The sequence below is a fragment of the Lathyrus oleraceus genome, unplaced genomic scaffold, assembly GCF_024323335.1.
Source record: "Lathyrus oleraceus cultivar Zhongwan6 unplaced genomic scaffold, CAAS_Psat_ZW6_1.0 chrUn0004, whole genome shotgun sequence".
Taxonomy (NCBI): Eukaryota; Viridiplantae; Streptophyta; class Magnoliopsida; order Fabales; family Fabaceae; genus Lathyrus; species Lathyrus oleraceus.
Window position 1 is genome coordinate 177,213 of NW_026112395.1, and position 25,009 is coordinate 202,221.

The 25,009-nt window shown below is 35.9% G+C and overlaps 2 protein-coding genes across 2 annotated transcripts; one reads left to right on the forward strand and one right to left on the reverse strand.

Moving 5' to 3' along the window:
• The first annotated feature begins 410 nt into the window (after positions 1 to 410).
• On the forward strand, positions 411 to 1,945 carry LOC127110577 (shewanella-like protein phosphatase 2). The gene has a single exon (XM_051046149.1). It carries the CDS (start codon positions 580 to 582, stop codon positions 1,753 to 1,755), a length of 1,176 nt encoding a protein of 391 aa, XP_050902106.1. The 5' UTR covers positions 411 to 579; the 3' UTR covers positions 1,756 to 1,945.
• A 2,129-nt stretch (positions 1,946 to 4,074) lies between these two features.
• On the reverse strand, positions 4,075 to 11,003 carry LOC127110559 (casein kinase 1-like protein HD16). Its single transcript, XM_051046127.1, has 16 exons — positions 10,446 to 11,003; positions 9,762 to 9,890; positions 9,608 to 9,681; positions 9,430 to 9,499; positions 9,285 to 9,340; positions 8,471 to 8,542; positions 8,275 to 8,369; positions 8,124 to 8,190; positions 7,847 to 7,976; positions 7,531 to 7,749; positions 7,273 to 7,403; positions 6,685 to 6,859; positions 6,501 to 6,591; positions 5,310 to 5,467; positions 4,506 to 4,694; positions 4,075 to 4,421 (listed from the first exon to the last, which is right to left on the reverse strand). Exons 1-16 carry the CDS (start codon positions 10,710 to 10,712, stop codon positions 4,362 to 4,364), a joined length of 1,983 nt encoding a protein of 660 aa, XP_050902084.1. The 5' UTR covers positions 10,713 to 11,003; the 3' UTR covers positions 4,075 to 4,361.
• Positions 11,004 to 25,009: the final 14,006 nt, after the last annotated feature.

Sequence of the window (25,009 nt, forward strand, 5' to 3'; positions counted from 1 at the left end):
AATATGTATTTCTGTTTCGAAACAAAAATTTCGCTCGAGTTGGAAGCGACCGTTCAAGATTGGTCGAAGATATTACGAAGATGTTGAAGTGTCCACCTGAATATTGAAGTGTAATGTTCTATTTTATGTGAAAATCATCTATGTAATACTTATTTTATGTTATGAATATTAATTTCATTTTGAAAAATTACTTGGTGTTGAATATACTACTGGTGTGTCTCCAGAAATATTCTAGAGATTCATCTCCGAAGTAAAATAAACAAAAAAAAATACATAATTAAGAAATGATCTTACTTGAATGTATGTTGGGATGCGTTCAAAGATACATTTTCAAAAATAAAGAATATTTGTAAAAAACCACAAAAAAAAAAAATATATAGAGTGCTTTACAAAATGGGAAAGTTAGTTGACTTCTAACCGATTCTTAACTAACTCCACCCCTGTCTTCTAACCTCAATTGAGAATGAGAAGTAACAAACTAAATTAAGACCTTTAGGCTAGTGAAGTAAACTCAAATGATTTCCTAAACAAAGAGATTTTGATTAGAGAGCCATTTTTTGAATTTTGAATCGATTCGAAATGGAAATTGAAAAAGAAAACTCATTTTGCAAACAAATTCCCAGTCTCTTTTCTTCATTCGTCGACACATTCGTTGACTTTTCTGTCAGCGGTTTCTTCCTCCTACCTCCGCCGTCATCTCCGCCACCTCCGCTTCCCACTCGTCTCCCCTCCCCGCAACGTCTCATCGCCATCGGCGACCTCCATGGCGACCTCAAGAAGTCAAAAGAAGCTCTCCGCATCGCCGGCCTCATCGACGCCTCCGATCGCTATACCGGAGGCTCATCCACTGTTGTTCAAATCGGCGATATCCTCGACCGAGGCGGCGACGAGATCAAAATCCTCTACCTAATGGAAAAACTGAAACGCGAAGCAGCACGTTCCGGCGGAAGAATCGTCACCATGAACGGTAACCACGAGATCATGAACGTGGAAGGAGATTTCCGTTTCGCGACGAGAAGCGGCCTCAAGGAATTTAGGGTTTGGTTGTATTGGTACCGCGAAGGTAACAAAATGAAGAGTCTCTGCAAAGGTTTCGAACCGGTTAAAGATCCGTTAGACGGCGTCCACGTGGCGTTTCCTGGCGTGAGGAAGAAGTATCACGACGGATTTAGGGCTAGGGTTGCGGCGTTAAGGCCGAACGGTCCGATTTCTAGAAGATTCTTTTCACAGAACGTTACCGTTTTGGTAGTTGGAGATTCGGTTTTTGTTCATGGTGGTTTGTTGCAAGAACATGTTAATTACGGTTTGGAGAAGATTAACAAGGAAGTTAGTGATTGGTTTAAGGGTTTATATGGTCACCGGTTTTCGCCACAGCATTGCCGTGGGAAGAATGCTGTTGTTTGGCTAAGGAAATTCTCTGATGGAAATTGTGATTGTTCGAGTCTTGAGCATGTTTTGTCTACTATTCCAGGTGTTAAGAGAATGATTATGGGGCATACTATTCAGACCGAAGGGATTAACAGTGTTTGCAGGAACAAGGCTATTCGAATCGATGTTGGTATGTCGAAAGGGTGTGGTGACGGTTTGCCTGAGGTTTTGGAGATTGATAGGATTGCAGGGGTGAGAATATTGACATCAAATGCTTTATATCAGGGTATTCAAGAAAATGTTGATGTTAGGATGGAGGAAGAAGGGTTTGGAATGTTGGTTAATAATCAACATGATAGACCTAGGCAAGTGGAAGTTAAGGCGTAAATTCGATATTCTAGGTTTACAACATATGCAGACGACACCGTGACGATGCGCGCCGACCGTTTGTACTAGATATGGGGCTTCAAGGCTTTGAACTAATGTGTTAGTTTCAACTTTGAAATTGTTTAGATTTGTAAGGCAAATGATGCAATAAAGGTTTCATATTCTTGTGCAATAAAGGTTTCTCATTTTTGTGCATGGGTTTAGTGATCATGATTGGAGATGCTTATTTCCAATCTAAGTTATATGAGTGTTTGTTTAGTTGTTAGTTAACATCATCATTGATCTTGGTTCATGATGATTAATTCCCGGCTGGCTTATTTGGCATGAAAACATAAACTTGTTTTATAGAAAAGTTCTTGCCTAAGAATAGACACAACATGTCACTTTCAGACAAAGCAAATAGAAGTATGGCATGTTATCATAATTGAAAGAAACTTTCAACATAATGAAAAATAGAAGCATGTCAATTTCCTGAGAAAGATTCCATATGCGATGCACATTGTAGTCATCCTTACTTCTATCAGCAATTTCAGCATTTTATACTAAGGAATAGTCAACTTTTTGTGATAGTTAAATAAAAATTTATCTATTATTATAAAATATTAAAAGAGAATCTCATACATCTCTAAAATTTTAATATTTGATTTACATTTTTTTTGTTCTACTAATAATTCATCAATTAATGTAATTAATGTAATTAATGTATTAAATTTTTTTAAGTCACTAACAATTCATCTCTCATTTAACTTTGCAAACCTTTCCCTTTACAAAATATTGAAAATCTCATAACTATTCCTTTCGGGCCTACCCTTAATTTTTCATCTTCCATGTATTCTCTAAATTCTAACGTAGGTTGATAAGTTTTTAACGTGCAACAAGCAAACAAGATTGGCTTGGTTAATAGGATTCTATCTCCAAATTTTTCAGAAGAGATGACTGGTGGAAAAATGTTACAACTACGTAGAGTTTAATGCAGGCATGTAACGTTGAAGTCATCACAAGCAATCTGCGATATACAACAATAACACCCATTTTTCGTTCTCTCTTTCTCTTTCTCACGTAACATCCATCAAATATGTTTCACACTCACCGACCAACATCCCCTCAATTCCAATGTTTATTACAATTTTGTTGCACACTTTAAATATTATTTATTTGATGTCATCTAATTTTATTTGTGCCACCTCTTATTTTTCGAGTTTTTATGCCTAAAATCTCATTTGCTTATATTATAATTAAGCTTCATGCCTAAAATCTCATTTGCTTATATTATAATTAAGCTTCATCTTCGAAGAATTTTACATTGCATGTGAACTACCTTAGAGAAGAGTACATGCAATTTAAATCTAAGATACATTGACTCTCCGCATCACACGTCTAGAAAATAATAAGTTGTTATAACCATCTTACTATATATATCTTATATATATCTGATAGGCGTGAAGAATTCAATTTCTATGGACTCTTTTCCCTCACATACTGACTTGAGAGATGGAATGTTAATTTTGCAGGTCAGACTCCTCTCCACCACATCAGAAACTCAAATCCACCGTAATCCTTCACAACCACCGATCATCAATCCAATTTAGGTTCCACAATGGAATATTGACATCGTATGAGAATCGATTTCTCACTCATGCGTTTTCCACAATTACACTTTCTCTCTTTTATTCATCTGTTGGAAAACTTTTAAGTTCAAGAATTCTCAAAATAAGACACGAAGTTCCATCGCATTCGACCTAATCAAGTAGCATATCAGCTTTGATTTCCTGAATTAACTTAGTAAATTCCTGACTTCCAAACTTCTTAGTAACGGCTGAATTTAGAGCTATTTGTTCTGCCTCATTAAGCGAAGTTGCATCCGTTGTAGCTTGAAGCAAGCGACGATAAATTAACCTTCTATTCCTCATCATTCTCAAGGTATTTTAGATCAAGTAGAAGACACTCTTCTCTTATACCACCACCAGCTGCACAACCAGAAGGATTTCCTGATTTCCAACTATTACAAGCCAATCTCAGAATACAAGGTGTCAATGAATTGTTGAACAACATGTACAACATTATTCGACAACATAACCCATAGGAAATAGAGGAGAGGTTGCTTCGTCTCGAAGAAAGCCTGCACAACGCTCTTGTGAAATTATGTTCCATTTGATTTGGATTTTAGTAAAATAATTCAAAGTTTGATCATATTCAAACAACTTTTACAAAAAAAATCCAAAAACATTCAACTAAGCTTTCAAATTCCACCATGCAAGAAAATTCATTTTCAATTACACCAGTATAGAACATGCATGGAAGGGAAAGTGCAATGAAATGTGTACACAAATAAATATTCTATTTTATTTCTTATTACAAGTATAGAGACAACAATTGAAAAATTAGACCTGCATTTACTCAGAGACAAATATAATACATTAACTAACTGCTACATCCACCACCTAAACAAGGGGTGCGAAGAGCAACACTATATATAACATAATGCACAACATACAATTCTTTGTTGACAAAACTAGCCTTACACACAAACTTATACATTAATTTGGGTAATATGAAATATATAATTTTGTAGTCTACAAAATACCCTTCCTCATTTGTAAAGAGAATCAGCATACTGTACGTCCATAGCACAGACAAGCAAGGTAAAGGTTTTTAGACCATTTTTCCTGAAACATAAATAGAATCAATATGAGAAAAATCAGTTTTTGTAGGTAGTTAAGAACATCAAGTATTGATTTATCACCGCTAACCTTAACATGTGTGCTTGGAAATTGGGATGTCCGGAGAGTTTCTTGTGTTTCGTCGGCAGGTCTGCGCCTTGGTTTGCTTAATATTAGAGCAGATTGATCCCATGTAGCAGCAGTTGCTGTTATTCTGTAACCATTATCCCATCTTCTATGGACTCCTTCGCTAGGGTACAGAAAATCGAGTTCAACGACCTACATATAAAAGGTGGATGATGAGAAAGCTAGGAAAAGAGAAACTGACTGCAGGGCAGAAAAGTTCAACAAAAGTTTGTGCATGTGCAAGGAAGGCAAGGAAAAAACTATAGCGCTAATGAAAGTAACAAGAAATTTAAATTATTTAATTTCAAAATAAAATTTTAAGCCATGGAACCACAGAAAGAAAGCATGGACATGTTTTAAACTAAGTATGTGAGTGTAATCAGACAGGTTTGTGAGCTCTAATTTAATCTGATGACAATAAACAGATTAAATATCATAGGATATCAGTATTAAGCAATCTTAAAATGCTTAACCAGTTTCTCCAGTTGCTGTTATTCTGTAGATGAAGTTAACCTCGAACTAGTCAACAACCACCCTAAAAAATAGGTGAATTTCTTTCGAACTTTGTTGACTTATCCAATCCAAACAAGATTTCAAGCAAACTAGTTTAGAATATTACTCAGAGACCAAACCCAGACCATGTAGGAATAGTGATACTAAATGATATACAGAACATTCAGAACAAAGGCAGGAAAACAAATAATCGAAGCAGAAAAGCTTTTATACCATCGCATCATATCAAACATTAGAAAACAATAAACAGCAAACCTGATCACTGAATCCAGCATTCCGCGACATGACAACACCCCAACGACTTCCAGCAGTGGCCATTGAAGTCACGTGAAAACCTTCTCTCCATTTCTTGTTTATCCATTTGAAGGGGAAAGAGTCGCTTACTTTGTATGACTGTTGTGTATACTGTGTCCCTGAGGAAATCAGAACAAAAATCACAATGAAGTTTTCTCTATCTTGTTCCCTCTCTACTATTGAAAGAAAGAAACCCTCGTGCATGTGGACAAACAACATCCAGATAGAACTTCCAAAAATGGGATGCCGCACAATGTTGCCAATGGCGTGGCGGTAGGGCTCAGCGCAACACTTTTGGCTGCGAGCCCGTCTTCTGCAATATCGGTTATTGCAGCTGCTATTAGGTTTTTTGGGGGAAATTCCTTAGATCCTTTTTCTTAAACCATTGTCTTTTATTTAAAGGTATAAATGTCTATTTGAACCCTTTTAAGGGTAATGTTATGTTCTTCATACTTTTATGTTCTTGCTCACAAACAATCGTTTTGTTGTGCCTACTTAAAGTTCAGTTCTGTTATGTTAATTTCTGTCTTAAGGTTCTTTGATTTTTAATTATGCTGGTCTCTTTATTTGTGTATTTTCCTATTTTTGAGTATTTATGTTTACTTTGTTCGCTGATTGATACTCTTTGCAATAGCGACTGCCTCTATCCACTATACTGCTATAGCATTTTAGGGGGTAAGTGCTATGCGGCGCTATCTAGAATTAACAACATACAAATCACACAGTAAAATTGAGTAGAGCCTCTTCGCCAAATGTATAAGAAATTGGTACAGGAGGGAATAAAAAAGACAAATCATGTAAAATGTAATTTCATGCTAATACAATTTCAAATTGCTCCAAAAATAATATGCAACTGATAAACTTAACTATAAAACTCACCAAGTTTATTCAACCAACAAAAAGTGCTGAACATTTAAATCCTGATGTTCTACAACTATGAATCATGATCTAATCACCTTCACTCCCATTACTGTGAAAGCTACAGATAGTCTGACAGTTCAAAAGAGAGAGACCCAAAATATGACCAAATCGCCCTAAGAATTTGACCAACTAACTTATAGATAAGACCCTAAAAATTTGGATCATATGCATCACAATTTCGCAAAGCAAATATCATTCATGATTTTTAAGTAGTACTGTAAGCAAACAAACCTTTTGACATCACCACAAGAGAGCTCCCATTTGTAACCCCGGCAATAGAAGTAATGTAATAATTCTTCTCCCATTGTTCCATGATCCATTCCTAGAAAGAAACAGAATTGCATTGGTAAGTTTCATCAATTCGAAACAGGTTATAAGGCGTTAGAAATGACTGATGTAGACCATAATATTTAACCTTGTGTAAGAATAAAGGTGACAACTTGTAAACTTGATTTGTAAATCCAGTTCCAGCATCCATAATAAGTGCCCAGAGATTGGAACAAGAAGCCACACAACTAATAAGAAGGCCATCTGCGATTCCCCGTTCTACATGCTGCTCTAATCTTCCATCCGCTACATTGTAATGATACCTAAAAGTACAGCCATGTTTCAGTATAACCACAACATCATGATGATAATAAAACACACATGCAGAATATACGTTTCCCTTCAAGGTATAACTCATTTTTTTGTGAAAATCCCAAATAAATTTACAAAGAATGACGAACTACGTATTCCCTGGCATTTACACGGGTTAAATTTGTATTATTAATATTTTTCCATATATTAACCAATAATCATCTAAGGCGGTTTGAACATGTATTTGGACATCATTATGGTAGATTCAGAGGTAAGCAATTTATCTTTAAACTTAATACATAATAGGGAATTTTAGCATCTCGAGATCCATGTAGCCGAATCCACTTAATGGGATGAGGCCCAGTTATATATATCCAATTGCTCCAATATAGGAAACAACAGCAAAGAGAGATTGCAGTTCTACCTTTGCTTCATTGGCATTCTTGCATTGTAAATTGATATCCATTGTGTAGCAGGAACCCCCAAACGAACCTTCTTCTTGGGCTGTGAATCATCTTCTTCTTCGATATTCAATCTTCCCCTCTTTTGCCCAACCTGGTAAATTTTGATTCGGGAAACGTAGGATCATAATGAATACAATGACACCATCTAAAAATATAAAAGCATGATAATAAAACAAATCCAACGTAAGAGATATAAAAAATAACACCATCAACATTACCTTTTGAGCACCTTCAGTATTAATTGGCCGCAATGCAGGATTTGGTCCAAGCATACTATCAAATAGGGATATTAGCTTGGAATAGTTAGGTTCTTCGTCGAATTTCATGCCCACTACAAACTCAAGAAAATGTCTGAAAGGAGCAGGGCAGAAGCAGCATAACATCTCAGGAGAAGTTCCCATCTTCTTTTTGCAAACAAGATAGGACTTATTATCTCCCTAACAAAGAAAATAAAAACAGATTAAAACAAAATACGTAAAGGAACACAATTGCCACAGCAAATATTTGATGAGAATAAAAAATAAATGTACCCACCTGATAACCTTGCCATGGTAATCGGCCCTTATGAAGAAAAATGAGTGTGTATGCAAGGGATTCAAGATCATCCCTTCTACTAGCAGTTCTTCCCAAATGAGCATGAACACTTGCATATCGAACAGTTCCTCTACGGAAATTAAGAATATCAGCCTCAAGAAGTTTCATAACCATCCAAGAATAAATACACCAATAAAAAGGAGTGAAAATGAAAAATGATGCCAGTAGAATTTAAGAGAAAGGGTTTTCAAAGAAAGGAGAAGGGGAAAAAAGAAACCTGAACATATCAGGGCGTTGATCGTATTCAACATGCTGCCCATTGGACGTGTCTCTCCACTTTGTGGCTGAAAATAAAAAGCCTCATAAGACTAAAAAGAAAAGGACCAGTAAGAACGAAACATATCATCCTTCACATTCAAACTACTCACCTAATCCGAGGTCAACAAGAAACAATTTCTTCTCTTGTGCTGTACCTGGCTGACCTAGTAAAAAGTTTTCTGGTTTTACATCTCCATGCACATATCTAATAATGAAAAATAGCAATATTTAGAAACACGGAACTCAAAACTCAATCAATATAACCGACTACAGGCTGAATATAAATCTGTTTGATCCATAACATACCCCTTTGAATGCATCTTGTCTAAGATAGACAGTGACTCAACAGCAATACAAGCAGTCATTTCTGCAGACATCCTACACATTCAAGAGACAAGCAATGAATTCCAATAAAAAAGCAGACAATCACAAAAAGGTAAGGAAAAAACAAGAAACAGATTAGTCATAGGTTTACTGTTGAAGAAAAAAATGAAAAAGATAAGAAAGAGGACAAAGCCAGAAGTAGAAAGCACAGATATAATATAGCATTCATGAAGAAAAAAATTGAAAAAATAAGAAAGAGGACAAAGCCAAAAGTAGAAAGCAGATATAATATAACATTCATGAATGAAAATAAACAATTAATGCACAAAGCAGGTCAAAGTTAAAATGGTAGAAGTATTAAATTCAGTATAGATTTACATGAAAAATATAATTCAAGATCACTACAAAGCTCAATATCAAATTTTCTTCGTAAAAAAAAAACAGAAGACTGACATCTCAAAGACTTTTAATATAAAGCATTTGCACACAACAAAAGCAACCAAACCTTATCCCATTAAGGGAATAGGCTACATGGACCAAACGGCATCATATCGTTCTGCATAAATCAAGTCAATAGCCAAACCAAAAACCAGATATAACAAATACAACTAATCTTGTTGTTTTAGTTACCTACGCATATGGAAGAAATTGAAACTACAAACTGAGTCTTACCTAACTACAATATAAATCTTAGCAAAGAAAACTTAAAAAACATAAAATCAAAGTATAATGGCCATTATTGTAAAACACAAGACCGATAAAGAAGCAGATAAAAAGATAAAGGGCTTATACTCACGCCTGGCCTGTGGTATTCCACACATCCCACAAACTTGGACCAAGCATGTCCATAACCTGCATATGATATGACGATAATAATTAAAAATTAGTTAATTGGGAAAGCTGGCAATGAAACAATACAATACTTGTTGTGTAGATCATACCATCACGTAATATTCTCCTTGCCTTCCTTTATAATGTACTTTAGGTATTCCGTGACTTCCACCAAGGGTGCTTCAAAACAAATTACAAAAATCAAATCTCAGGCATATTTTCTTTTCCCCAAAACTTGTATACATAAATGCAAACCAATTTACAACATACTGCAATTAATACACCTACTTGTACACTTGCCATTCATAAGGAGGGCCATAGTTACAGCCTTTACTATTTCTATGTTCAAATTTCAAAGCCACCTGAAATATGAAAGATAGCAATCAACTTAAAGCCAAAGACAAACTCTTTAACCACTTCAAAGCAATAACCCTCAGCATACCTCAGTGGCACCGGGGCCATTAAGGCGATCATTACCACCAGTAACTCGACGACCAACGAAAACCTGTCCAAACCCACCTTTGCCAAGTTTCCTCTCCACTTTGTACACAGGCGAACCTCCTACTTGAACCTTTGGGTCAAAACAAATTAAAGGAAAGAAAAAAAATATAGAAATGAATAAGCACGGATGTATTAACGTGGTTACATCAATCAATAATAAAAAAATAATGAATGAATAAATACACTACACTATGGCCACATTTAACCAAACAGCTTAATTTTTTTTATTTCCCTTTGTTTGTTCGAAGCACTTTCAGGCACTAAATGCGGGCATCTCTCCCCGCCGGTATTCGAACAAACAACTTAATTTCGAAAAGCTTAATTAAGTATAACATTTAAAGATATTAAAATAAGTTCAAAAGAGCTTATTAGTAAGTCAATTTGGATTTTAAAAAAGAGAATCTTGCAACATAAATGAACTTCTTAAATCATAGCTCCTTGTATTAGATTAAATTGATTTTTTTCCATAAGCTCTCTTATTTAACTTCTACATAGTCACCATAAATTCATACAAATTACAATCATTTATGCAATCAAGTTACCACAAATACTAAATTTCTTTTAATCAAAGCAATCTAAAATGTTTACATGAAATGAAAAATTGAAAAAGTTCATAAATTCATACCCTTTCAGGAAAAGGAGTAGTATTTCCCTCATCCTCTTGAGGAACGCCTTTATTAGCACTCAAACCCCCACTTTCATCGCCCATCTCTTCCTCCTCTTTCCTTACGTCGTTATCCGACTCAGATATCTCGATAACCGATATCTTCTGCTCGTTTTTCTTTGCCGCCGCGACAGCGGCGCGTGTCTTCACGTATTTGTCCGCTTGTTCGGTTTTTTCACGGCTTACCGGAGCAAGACGACGTCGGCGTCCGCTACGAAGCACCCGCATTCTCTAAACCCATGCAATCGGTTGGAAAAGCTGATGATTATCCCGATCATCATATGCGTTGATTCATCGATGAAATTGTTGATTGGGTTTGCAAAATAATTGTATAGAAAGAGGAAATAAAATTGGTTGGGTTAATTTGGATAATTAGGGTTAGGGTTATGCACGAAGTGAACGAATTTTGAATTGGGGGAAGGATGATATGAGAGTGAGATAAGATCCAAAAAAAAAAAATCTTTTATCTTAGATTATCTTTGGTAGGACAAAACCTACCTAAATCTTATTTTTATTTTGAGTCTAAGAAATAAACATAGATATGTGGTATTGGCCACATTTTTTTAATGAGAGATTCTTCTAGAAATTATTTATTTTAGTTGGATTGATTTTCATTTCACTACAGGGGAGTCGGCTAAACTTGATTGAATTGATTGTCGAGCTCGATTTTTAATTTAGAATATTTTAAAATATAAATAAATTTTGAAACGTTGTATTAGTCGTTGGAAGATTTTTATTGATTTGTGTATTGGTATATTTTAGTGAAGGTTGTAAGATGCGACGTGGGGTTTTTAGTCGCCCATTTATCGAATCAATCGTCTATTTATTAGATATGTTGCTCTTCTATTGGATATCTCTCATTCCTCAATATAAATTATCAGACATGGGAACTGGGGAGTGATGTGTCTTTATCTTGGAATGACATGGAAGAAGTCATGAGAAAAGTGGGTCACACTTCTCTAAATAATAGGAGATAAACTGTTCAATTTCTCAGTGGTTGCTATTTCCAATGAAGTATTGGATCCAGACCCAGTATGCCTATAAATACCTCTAATAGCCCTTACACATGGAAATACACCCATATAGAGTTTTTCACCCCACGTGAGGTAAATCTCAACCTCACAGGAACCTTAAAACCTATAATAGTCTTTAATCACTAAGGATTGTCACGCATTTGTACTTTTAGCAAGTACAATTGACGCCCATCGTGGGACCCTGATAAAATTGACATGGGCGACCATTGCAGTATTCAGTCGGATTATTGTCCTCGCATTCATTATCCATGTCCATCATGGTGAATAAAAAAATTGCAACTCAGTCCAGCGAGGAAAGTGTCATAACAGAGATATGTGTTGGTATGGGCAGTCTTTGTCACCATAACCAAACCCTGTAGAATAACGTCCTTCATATCCATCAGCATCAACAAGAGACAGACATAGCGGAAAATTTGGAGATATCGGATTCCCAATCTCCATCCAATGAAATATGGGAGGTGTATGTCTCAGATAACTCCAATATATCATCATTGGCTATGTTCGACTAACGCATCGACCTGTATGAACATGTGCCCTCCATCAACACTCAGATGGTCATTATCGGGGCACCTTGCTTTTTGAAGTGCAAGCTCTTATCTGGCAGCTTTAGAGATGCAACTTTGAGGTGGTATATGGGCCTCCCTCGACTATTTGTCACTAGCTAACAAGACTTAGTGAAGAAGTTAGTCCACCAATTCACCACAAGAAGGCATAGGAAGTTTACTGCCACCAGTTTATTCAAGATTTTCCAAGGCCCCTTAGAGTTGATGTGGGGGTATCTTATTTGCTTTAATGAAGTAACAATCAAGGTAATCCATCCACATTGGGAAAAGTTTGTTTGAGCATTCCAAAACTGGCTCGAGGCGGGACACTTCAACAAATCTATTTCCTAGAGGCCAATGGTGTCCTTGGCTGAGATAGTAACACAAGCAGAATGTTGCATCAAAGATGAGGAGAGAAATGCTAAAAAAGAAGGCTCAGGATGCAAAATAATTCACTACCAATACATACATCTCACAAAGGAACTAATACATGTTGCCCATGAAGGACACGACAACGTCCAAACAAAGTGGAAAACCCACTGAAAACCCCATTCTCCTGAATGCCCATCGAGAGAAAATAAGGTTATAGGTCCTACATATACATAACATCCCTCAGCCGCCAACTTCCATAACATCCTCATAGTTAGTTCAAGTTCCATAGGGTTAAGAGTTATTAAACGGAAAATTGTTACCAACTCAAAATGGAGATAGATCGCCTCATCTAAGAATGGAACCTGGAGAAATACATCATGGATAGCCCCGCTAGAGGACTAGTGTCACGTCTTAAAAAATACGATCATTCACGAAGCATTCGCACGCTCGCGGAAAAATGACTCGAACAGAGTCGCCGCCGAACTTTATTTATTCTTAAGAAGTAAAGAGAAAATATTAATAAAACTCTTAAAAGAAAAAGAAGATGGTCGTTGCAACTAAATTCGGGTTCGGGAGTCGATTACGCAAGGGGAATGTATTAACACCTCTTACATCCGTGCTAAAGTCAGAAGATGGCATAAATCAATAAAAACCAACACACAATTCTCTCTTTGCAAATAAATAAATAAGCACAAATTAGGATAGGACATGTGGCCATGCTAAAGTAAAAAAAAATACTCAATTCTCTTTCTCTCTCGCCTCATGTGGAGAACGAAAATAGAAGAAATTAAATTCTTCTTCTTCTTCAATCATGTACACACACGTTCTCTCTCTCTCTCTCTCTCTCTCTCTCTCTCTCTCTCTCTCTCTCTCTCCTTCTTTTGAAAGTTTTATCAATAAGAACAAACTAAAAACAACTCTCTCAACACTAAAATTCAGAAAACTGTAATAACAAAAAGAAAAAGCTACTGGCGGGAGTCATGGAGTTAATGATGGTATCATAGGTTTGAAGTTATTTTGAAAATGGTGGTTTGTTGAATGGTTGTGGATGTATGGTAAGGAGAGTTTGATATGTGAAGGTGTTTAAGGGTGGACGGAAAAAATGAGCCATGATGGAGGGTAGTTTAATGGTGGCAGACGAAGGCGGTTAGGTGATGTTTGGTTTGTTTGATGAGGGATTTGAATAAGAGGTGTGGTTGGGAGGAAGAGATAAATAGTAAAATGAATAGTGATATGGTGATGATGGAAACAAGAAAAGGTTAACAGAAGATGGAAAACAGAGGGAATGGGTGGTGAGTAGAGGAGGAGGTTGTGAGTTTGTTGTGTTGTGGTGATGAGATGTGGAGAAGGGCAGTTACGCATGTATAGAAGAAGAAGAGGGGAAATTGAAAAACACTTCTGTCTTTTTTATGAATGAGTAAGACTTTAATTTTTATGTTATGTCCTCCCTATTAATGTGTAGTTAATTTTCAACAAATATGCATCAATGATCATTATTAGTTTTTTTTAAACAAAATTAGTCTTAATGCCTTTTTTAGAGACCAAATGATTAACACCAATTAAAAATTAAAATAAACTTAAACACTTAAAAATAAATAAAATAAAGTCGAACAAAAAATAACAATAGTTCTATTTATTTATTCTGAACATTCTGACAAAGAGATAAAAATAAAACGACTTAAAACGAATAAAAATCGGATGCAAAAATGCCCTAAAAATTAAAAAGAATGTACTAAAATGATCAGCGCAAAATAAACCTCTGGAAAACAGACAGGTTTTGATCAAATTTTGAAGTAAAAAATGATTGATTAAAAAGGCTTAGTATGATCAAAATGCAACCAAAAAATAGTTGAAAAAAATAAAATGAACACGTCAGACTAAACTATGTGAATCGTAGATTAATAAACTTGACGTTTGCAAGCCCATTTTTGAAGTTTTTCGCCCATTAATTCCACATACATTTGAAAATTAATTCAACCGGTCTGTCTGTAGATCCGAGAATTTATTTTGGTTGACATTTGAAGCATTATGCGGAACAAAATGCATTCTATAGTGAGTAGATGATGCAAACGTCTAGTGAATGCATTGGTTTATTGATTGAAGAATTATGAATAGGTAATCATATGCAAAGTAATCAACTTTTGGACCCCTTTGCTTCTAATTCTCAACCATAATGACAACCAAAATCCTACAAAGATTCAGATGACGATAGTATTCTTGATTGTCACCCTCTAACCTCTGAAACATGATGCAATGGGATGGATGATGCATTGAGATTGAGAGGACAATCTTTTAACTTCTTAATCAAAAGATGACTTAATGAATATCATCAAGACCAGATAAAATGTCAGAACTTCATACTTTTCATCTAAACCTTAATGAATGCTTTTGATTGGTGGAATATATGATTGAACAAAATGATTACGCTATGTTTATGCAGGTGAAAACTTAGGGTAAAATTTAGGGTATGACAACTAGGAGAATCCAACTCTTTAGGGTGAGATTCCTTAGATAGTCTTGGATACAAAAAGAGGAAGGGGCCAAATAAAGGAGGAGAGGGAATGTCCATTCGCCACACCATCAACACCATCGCATGAGGATTCACGAGGTGGAAATACCATTTCCACTTGGAAGATATATGCCCGCCAAATCCTAGTTGTTGGTGGTTCACTTATCGACTCTAAGACAGGAGAATCAAAAGCTCTAGAGGCAAAGGTTACCTTTTCCAATAAGGATGTTGTCAGGATTCACCTACACAATGATGACCCCGTAGTTATGATCATTTGATGCAACTATTGGGAAATTAAAAGAGTCATGATTGATCAAGAGAACTCTGTGGACATCCTATAATAAGGTGCACTTGAGAGGTCCGTCTGGATTTGGATGATCTCAAACCCTTCCATGGATTGTTGGCGGGGTTCTCTGGAAAGCTAGTACATGTTAATGATTTCATAACGTTGAAGACCATCTTTGGAGTAGAAGAAAATGCAAGACAAATCAAGATAATATATATAGTCATTGATGCACCTTCATATAATATGATCATATAGAGGTTCTATTTTGACCAACTAGGGGCCTTCTTATCTACTTTGTATATATGTATGAAGTATTCACTCCCAAATGGGAGAGTCAGTGTTATCTATGGGGACCAGGACATTTCTAGAAAGTGTTGTGTAGAAAGCTTGAAGTTCAAAAAGGTGGTGAAGGTAAAGTCACCAAGAGAATCTCATGTTAGGTGGAGGAATATTAATTGGAAGTTTGTCACTATAATCCAATAATGGTTGGATTTGAGTGTATATCCACATGTCGAAGCTGAAACTGAAGCGCGGAAAGTGTTGAATAAATTAAAAGAGTTATATAAACGCAAAAATATGCAAAATAAAGCATATTTGATTAGGAAGTTGGTTAATATGAAATACAAGAATATTAACTCAATGGCAGGTTGAAGGTTCAAGTAAGGGACTTATTGTCATCATGATTAATTCCATGTATAGGTCATCATGAGGGGAAACATTCATATTGGGTCAAAAAATTGTCTAAAGATCAAAGACTCACCCAAACAAGTGAGAGAGACACTGTATATTCACCTAAAATTGTAAGGCAATGGGTGTATGGATCCTCTCACTTATAAAGTGTTCAACCGCAACTTTTTCAAACAATGTGGGACTTACACTTTGTTTCTCAATAATTTATCCCTCAAGTGTGAGTCCATCCACTATGATTCTCCTCAAGCAGAAGCTCTTTCATCCACATACTTGTACCACCATTGACAAACACCCTTACAATGTCACATGCACTTCAATTGGACGCGTCGCCTAACCACCACCATGTTAGGAAAACTTTTGATACAAAAAGTTGATCCCTTACTCGATCCTGTCTCTGATACCACTTACGAGTCATCATGAGAGGAAACATTTATATCGAGTCAAAGACTCTTCTAAAGGTTAAAGACTCGCCTAAACAAGTGAGAGAAACACCACATATTCAGCCAAAACCTTAAGGCAATAGGTGTATGAGTCATTTCACTTATAAAGTGTTCAACTTTCATTTTTTTTAAATGTGGCGCTTACATAAGTCACACTTATTTTTCAACAAAGATCTTAAAAACTATTGAATGATCTTTGAAACCACCAATTTTTGGGGATATGATAATTACATATCTCACTTTTGTTGCTCAGCGAAAAATGCCTTTGGACAATACTCGCAGTAACAAACGATTTAACGATGAAGTTACTGCTCTCGAGGGCTTGAATTTTGTTGTTCGATTTCAATGTATTTGTCACCAAAATCATAGGAGCATTTGTTCATCATTTACTTCACATCTCTTTTTCTCCCTTCAATATGTCGAAATCGTCGTTCTCAGGGGCATTCATTCAAAATTCAAATAGAATATTGCATATCGGCATCCCTACTATGAGCACATGTTTATGTCATATATTATTTGTAGTCAATCTTAACTTCAATTGTTATAGTAATTAAACGTAGAAAATGATGGGATAATATTGTCATCTTCGGTATATATTCAGGGCGTTGCTTGTCTTATTTGTTGAATGAAAAATGTTATTCTTACACTACATTATACATCTACACTGTATTTAATATTCACCAATATAGTGAATAGTAAAATATTATAATAATATATTATTTAAAATATATATGTAAAAATATTATTTTTTATTATTTTTTATTATTTTTTATTATCTGAACGTTTATTAATCAATTTCATAACTTTTTTTTATTAATTTCATAACTTGTATTAACCAATTTTGATGGCTATTCAAAATTATTTTTAATATCTGAACGTTTATTAATCAATTTCATACCTTCACTAACCAACTTTTTACTTTTCATTAACCAACTTTAATTTATCACTAAAAGCTATTTTTAATATTTTGACGTTTATTAACCAACTTCATTGCTTCATTGACCAATTTTTTACATTTAATTAACCAACTTTTTTCACTATTTTAATTTGCGTGCATTATTCATAGACAATGTTCATGTGTACTATTCATATCATATTCATGCACTGTTCATAAATATATATTTTTTTAATTTAAAAATACAATGTTCACCGTATAAACACGGTAAACAATATAAACAATATATGAATGGAAACCTGCTTTCTATGGAAAAATGCCCAAAGGTGACCCATAATTTTGGTGTATCAAAGCCAAAAATGCAGTGGAAACCACGACCGAAACCACCTGAGTTAGAAACAAAAACTCTTTATAAACCTAAAGGATTTAGCAGTGTTACTCAAACTGAAGAACAAAATAGAGAATGTACAAAGGTACAAAGCAGTGGCACAGACAAGGGCAAATGAATAGTTCAAAAAGGGACACCAATAAGAGTTCAATGCACCAATGTTTTTGAGGCACTAGGGATTTAGAATGATCCTCTGATGTACTAAGATATTGGAACATGATGCTTGCTTGGAATGTTCGGGGGCTAAATAAAAAGGGTAAGCTCAGGGAGACTAGCTCTCATCTCCTAGAGTTTAGACCCAACATTGCTATATTATTAGAAACTAGGGTGAAGAAAGCTAATGCTACTAGTATCAGGAAGTTGCTTCATATTCAAGGTGCTTATCTTGACAACTATGATAATCATTCTAATGGTAAGATTTGGATAATCTGGGATCATACTTGCATTGACATTAGGGTCATTAGTATTAGAGGTTGGTAATAGAGGAAGTTGCTTCATATTCAAGGTGCTTATCTTGAGCAACCTGAAGAAGCTGCTGCTATCTTCTAATGATACTAGTAGCATTAGCTTTCTTCACCCTAGTAGGGTCTTTGGTACTTGCTTAGTGACTTCAATAATGTTATGAAGAATCAAGATAGAATTAGAGGTAAATGCTTACAATTGTCGAGTACATTGATATTACCAATATGATGACTAACATTGGCATGTATGAAATGGAAAACTCTGTGTATTATTATACATGGTATAATAATCATGTTGCATGTGCTATTTATTCCAGTATTGATAGAGTTTTGGGCAATATGGATTGGTTTCAAAACCACTTGGATGTTACCCTTAATATCATTCCCCTAGTGTGTCTGATCATGCCCTTTTATGGCTTAGGGGTCATGATAATTATATTACGAAAAAGAAGAATTTCAAGTTTATAAATTGTGTTGTTAATCTGGAGGGAGACCTATGTTTGTTCTTTGGGAAAAGCTGAAGAGATTACAACCTATTTTGAGAAGATTGAGTAAGCCTATTTTGTGTTTTCATCAAGATATCATTAAAGCCAGGGCTACTCTTCTCCAAGCCCTGCAAGAGCTTTTGAATGACAGGATGAACTGTCAGAAGATTATGGCAATTAATACTTATACTGAGGACCTTGTTAGATTGAATGAAATAGAAGAGAATGTCCTTAGGAAAAAATATAAAATTGAATGGTTGAAGTTAGGTGATGGTAATAACTCTTATATCCATGCATCTCTTAAAATAAAGTACAAAGTAAAATGTATTAACCTGCTGCATATTGATGATGGTGATGTGGTAACCAGCCAACAAGATATTGAAGATGTTGTTCTTAATTACTATGGAGAGCTGGTGGGACATCGAACTAATAATCTTACTCATATTGATGTTTCAGATACGAGAGAATGTAGCCACCTGAACACTAACCAAAGAGCCAACCTGATAGCTCATATTGGTGATCATGAGATCTTATATGCTCTCCAAGGGATAGGTGACATGAAGTCTCATGATATAAATGGTTTTAGAGCTAGATTCTTCAAGTCTAGTTGGCAAACTATTAAGAGCAATGTGATTGTTGCAGTCCAGAATTTCTTTCAGCATGAGAGGTTCTATAAGGCTGTTAACTGTACTGTGCTCACCCTTATTCCAAAATTTGAAGGCCCCACCTCCATTAAGGATTATAGACCCATTGTTGGGTGTACAACTATGTATAAGATCATCTCTAGGATTCTCACTACAACACTTAGTAAATTTGTTGGTAGTATTGTGAGTCTTTGTTAGGCTACTTTCATTCCAGGCCAGCAAATCCATAACCATATCCTCTTTGACTATGAGTTGATCAAAGGATACTCTAGGAAGGGGGTACTCCCATGTGCATTATCCAACTTGACCTGCAAAAGTAATATGACATGGTTGTTGGACTGCTTTAGAGAATATTCTAAAGGAAACTGGTATGCCTGCATAATTTATCTGTTGGATTATGCTTGTTTTCTCTACAGTTTCATACAAGTACAATGTTAATGGTTCTTATTTTGTAGTGTTGCATGCTAGAAGGGGAATTAGACAATGAAACCCTTTATCACCCTTGCTCTTTGTCATAATTATGGAATACTTGAACAAACTGTTGTTCAAGATGCAGAAAAATCCAGATTTCAACCATCATGCCAAGTGTGAAAGACTCTCAATCACCAATTTGGCCTTTGCTGATGATGTTTTACTTTTTGCTAGAGGTGATTGTGGTTCTATTAAACTGATCATGGATTCCCTTGACCTCTTTGCCAAGTCCACTGGTCTGACTATGAATCCTAGGAAATGTAAAGTATTCTTTGGTGGGGTTGATGCGAATACCAGGGATATGATCACTACCATGACCACTTTTGAGTAGGATACCCTCCCTTTTAGATATATGTGTGTTCCTTTGTCCGATAAACAGTTGAATATTCATCATTATATGAGTCTTGTAGATAATATTGTTAGAAATGTCAGACATTGGAGCATCAACCTTCTTAGTTATGCAGGTAGAATGCAACTTATCAAATTTGTCTCATTTGATGTCACTAACTATTGGATGCAATGCCTCCCCTTCCCAAGGTTGTGATTCATAAAATTGATGCAATTCTGTGTTCTTTTCTTTGGACTGGTAACTCAGATATTAGTCGCAAGAGTCCTATTGCCGGGAAGTAAGTGTGCAGGCCTAAGAAGTATGGTGGTCTAAACATCATTGAGTTGAGTACTTGGAACACCACCACAATGTTAAAAATCCTTTAGAATCTTTGCAAGAAATCCGATAATCTTAGAGTGAAATGGATACATAGTTACTACTTCAAAGAAGGTGAGTTGATGAATATGGATGCTAAGGCTAGCCATTCATAGATTATGCGTACTATTCTTCATCAAAGAGAGAAAATTGCACATATGCAAACCCTTTGGCAACATCAATTGCAATGTGATAGATTCACCACTAAGAAAGTGCACTTGAAGCTTAGAAGCATGCATGAAAATAAAGTGACATTGAACCGAATAATTTATGGTAATGTGGCAAGACCAAGGGCGGTAATGACATTATGGTTGACTTGTCATCGGAGAATCCCTACGAAAGCTAGGCTTTGTAGACTCGGATTGATTGATACTAATGAAATAACAGAAACTTTGTAAAATGTTTCTATGTATTGAATATTCTGCATAATTTACAATCATTATATAACTATACAAAGAGACAAATGGATTCTATTTTAGGAAGTAAATCATTCTAGACCTTGACAAATTAACTCTAAATCATTGTCACAATCTGTCACAATGAATGCTAACAGACAACTTATGACAGCTTGACAATAATACTACAGTTCATTACTCCCCCTCAAGTTGGAGATTGAGGATGATGAGATCCCAGCTTGCCTGATAGTTCTCGAAATTGTTTTATTCCCAAAGACTTTGTGAAAATGTCTGCTTGTTGTGGCTTAGTTGGTATGTGGACAGTAGCTATAATTCCCTTGACAAGAAATTCTCGAATGAAGTGACAATCGACTTCAATGTGTTTCGTTCTTTCGTGGAAAACCGGATTCGAAGCTAAATGAATAGTAACACGGTTGTCGCAATGTAGAACTGTAGGAGAATCACATTTTACTTGTAAGTGTGTAAGTAATCTTCGTAACCATATGACTTCACTTGTGGCGTGGGCCATTGCTCTATACTCTGCTTCACTCGAGGACCTTGATACGGTAGTTTGCTTCTTAGTTTTCCAAGAAATGGGAGATGTTCCTAACTTCATGACATAACCTGATATTGATCTTCTGGTTAATGGACATGACGCATAATCTGAATCACAATATGCAACTAGTCTGAGGTCATTATCTCTTGGTATGATAATTCCTTGCCCCGGTGAAGACTTCAAGTACCTCAAAACATGTATGGTCGCGTCCTAGTGCCCCTGGTGAGGTTCCTGCATAAATTGACTCAGAATATGGACAAAATATGTTAATTCCGGTCTAGTGATTGTGAGATAAATGAGTCGTCCCACCAACCTACGGTACTGTGAAGAATTCTCATATACAGGACTTGAATCCAATGCTAATTTATGGTTTGGTTCAAGTGGGATAGAAGAAGGTTTGCAAGCTAGCATCCCACATTCATTTAGAATATCCAAGGCATATTTTCTTTGACAAATGAATAATCCGGAAGAACCGCGAGCTAACTCTAGTCCAAGAAAATATCTCAACTCTCCCAAATCCTTCATGTGAAAACACTTACTGAGGTATTGCTTGAATTTTTCACATGACTTTGCATCATTCCCAGCCACAACCAGGTCATCAACATAAATTAATACAACTATGAAAATTGAACCATGTGAATATGTAAACAAACTATGATCAGCTTCACATTCTTGGAAACCATACTTCACCAATGCTTAGGATAATTTTGAGTACCAATTGTGTGAGGCTTTCCTAAGACCATATAGTGACTTTCTTAGGCGACACACCATCTCTTTATTGAAAACTTTGTAACTTGGAGGGATCTCCATATATACTTCCTCATCTAATTCTCCATGTAGGAACGCATTACTCACATCCATTTGGTGAAGTATCCATCCTTTGGCTACCGCAAAAGTAAGTAAACACCTCACAATTGTCATTTTGGCAACTGGTGCAAAGGTTTCGTTGAAGTCATCCCCTTCAACTTATGTGTATCCTTTCGCCACGAGTTGCGCTTTGTATTTCTCAACTTCACCGGTCAATTTGTATTTAACCTTGTATACCCATCTATAACCCACTGCCTTCTTTCCTTTAGGGAGCCTTGATATTTCCCATGTTTTATTTTCTTCCAAGGCTTTAAGTTCTCGGGACATGGTTTCTCTCCATTCTTGTTTGTGAATGGCTTGCTTGTATGATTAAGGCTCTTCAATGCTTTCAACCGCTGCAAGATAAGCTTGATGTTTTTGTGAAAACCCATCATAATTTACATAGTTTGATATAGGATAAATTATACCTGAAGAAGTTGACGGCTTTGGCGATGTACATGTGTGGGTTTTCTCAGTTGAGTAGTAATAATAATCATCAAGTCTTTTTGGTGGTTGTCTGTTCCTTGGCCCTGTGAGCAAATTCTTTACTTTGAATAAGTTTTGAATGATAGCAAATTGTGTGATCATTGTCTAATTGTTGGTTGTGCATTATTTTACATGCTTCATTTGTGTTTTTAGCCTATACTATTGTTTCGTGTCTTTACATAAAGCTCCACATTGATACATGTCTTAAAAGAACTCATAAAAACTGTTTTGAGTCAGTATGTATCAATACATGTTCATTTGCATCGATACATAAACTTGCTTTAAATAACAAAACGTTTTTGCTTCAGTATGTATCGATCCATACGAGTCTTGTATCGATACATGCTTAGTTAAAGTGCTCTATGTATCGATACATACGAGCTTTGTATCGATACATGCTTAGTTAAAATGCTCTATGTATCGATACATACGAGGTTTGGATCGATACATGCTTGTATTAATTCTCTAAAATTAATCAAAGCTACAGTATGTATCGATGCATAATCTCTTGTATCAATACATAAGTCTGTTTTGTCTACTAACAGCTTCTTTTATTCATATATATAAGCAGTATTTTGACAGATCATGACATGTACGAATTTTGAGAGGGAAAAACAGTTGAAACACAAATCAAAGGAGTGTGTAGCAGTAATTGTTTTTGAGCAGTTAGAAAGCTGAAAGAGACTTCATCTTCTTCATCTTCTCAATCTCTTTTCTTCAAGAACATCAACACATAATCATTCTTGTTCTTTGGATTAAAAGATCAACGAGATAACGTTCAGTGGAACGATCAAGGATCTAGCTGAGGTGTTCAGTGGAACGATCGAGGATCTAGCTGAGTTGAAGATTGAAGGGGGTTTCGAGGAAAAACCAACTGGTTTGTCCTTCAAGAACTGGAGTGTTCTTGCGGGTTTGTTAGTCACGTTTGCAGAACAGATTCAGCCGTAACGTAGGGTTTGGAAATTGGTTAATTTCGCAAACAGGTCGTGGAACCGGTGAATTGTTTGCAATTTCTTGCAGGAAATTCTTGATCGAGCTCAGATCAAGTGGAGGTTTTATACAAGAAGAAGATCTTGGGATTTAGAATTCTGTCTGTGTATAATAACCTTGTATCAACGAATTCGGCATTATTGATAATTACAGTTCTCAATTTCATTTGAAATTGAGAGGGAGACGTACCCACACGCCAGGACGACAGTGGGGAACTTCCTTACCAAATCTCTGTGTATCGTATTCTTTCCTTATCTCTCTTTACGTTTTCAACAGTTTTGTGAATTCAGTTGGTGTATAGTGACTGTACCTTTTGTGATACAATAGTGGAAAGAAAACTTTATTTAAACTCCACCATTGCTCATCATTGATCACATACACACCAACTGTTTGACAAAACTGTCAGCTGAGTTTTTATTCATTGGAATCAGAATTTAGTGATAAGTGCATTTGATTTGATAAGATTCTGGTGTTAATAATCTCTATCGTTCTAATTCAAATCCAGCATATAAATTCGCGTGTCCGGTTTTCTAGTAGCGGTTCAGAATAGACGGAAGTCGATTCGGGACTGTAACTTTCCGCTAAGTTTCACAAACTCTGATAAGAATTTATAAATCCGTTTATTTTAAAGAGGTGATCTATTCACCCCCCTCTCGATCACTAGCCACACCGTCTAATAAGTGGTATCAGAGCACCGGTTCGTTGGTGTTCTGTGGCTGCCTGTAACGATATGGATTATGAACCAAAGGGGGCGTATAATAGAGCGCCGATTTTCAACGGTGAAAATTACGGCTACTGGAAAGACTGCATGTGAGTTCATATAAATTCTGTGGATAGGCTAGTATGGGCTGCCATTGAAAATGGTCCTTTTCAAATTACAATGACAAATGCGGCTGGCGCCATAGTACCTAAACCAGAAGGTGATTGGAATGAGAAAGATGAGAAAAAGTGGTTGTGTGATTGGAAAGCTCGAAATATGCTAATTTCAGCACTTGGTGTTGATGAGTATTATCGGGTATCCCATTGCACAACAGCTAAAGAAATGTGGGATGCTTTAGAAGTTGCCCATGAGGGTACTACTGAAGTAAAACAGTCCCGCATTAACACACTCAATCAAGAGTTTAAGCTCTTTCGCATGAAACAAGGAGAATCTATATCCGACATGCAAAAGAGATTTACTCATCTCACTAATCGGTTGAATGCACTTGGAAAACCTGTTTCCAATGAAATAGCTACTAATAAAATTCTGAGGTGTCTTAGCAGGGAATGGCAACCTAAAGTAACAGCTATTAAGGAAGCCAACAATCTAACGACACTTACGATTACAACTCT

Bases quoted from the DNA above. Each gene is read 5' to 3' on its own strand.
- LOC127110577 (XM_051046149.1), top strand. From the start codon at position 580: ATGGAAATTGAAAAAGAAAACTCATTTTGCAAACAAATTCCCAGTCTC.
- LOC127110559 (XM_051046127.1), bottom strand. From the start codon at position 10,712: ATGCGGGTGCTTCGTAGCGGACGCCGACGTCGTCTTGCTCCGGTAAGC. The intron at 9,682-9,761 runs GTATGCTGAGGG...TTCATATTTCAG, and splicing joins ATGGCCCCGGTGCCACTGAG to GTGGCTTTGAAATTTGAACA. The intron at 4,422-4,505 runs GTTAGCGGTGAT...TTTATGTTTCAG, and splicing joins TTCCAAGCACACATGTTAAG to GAAAAATGGTCTAAAAACCT.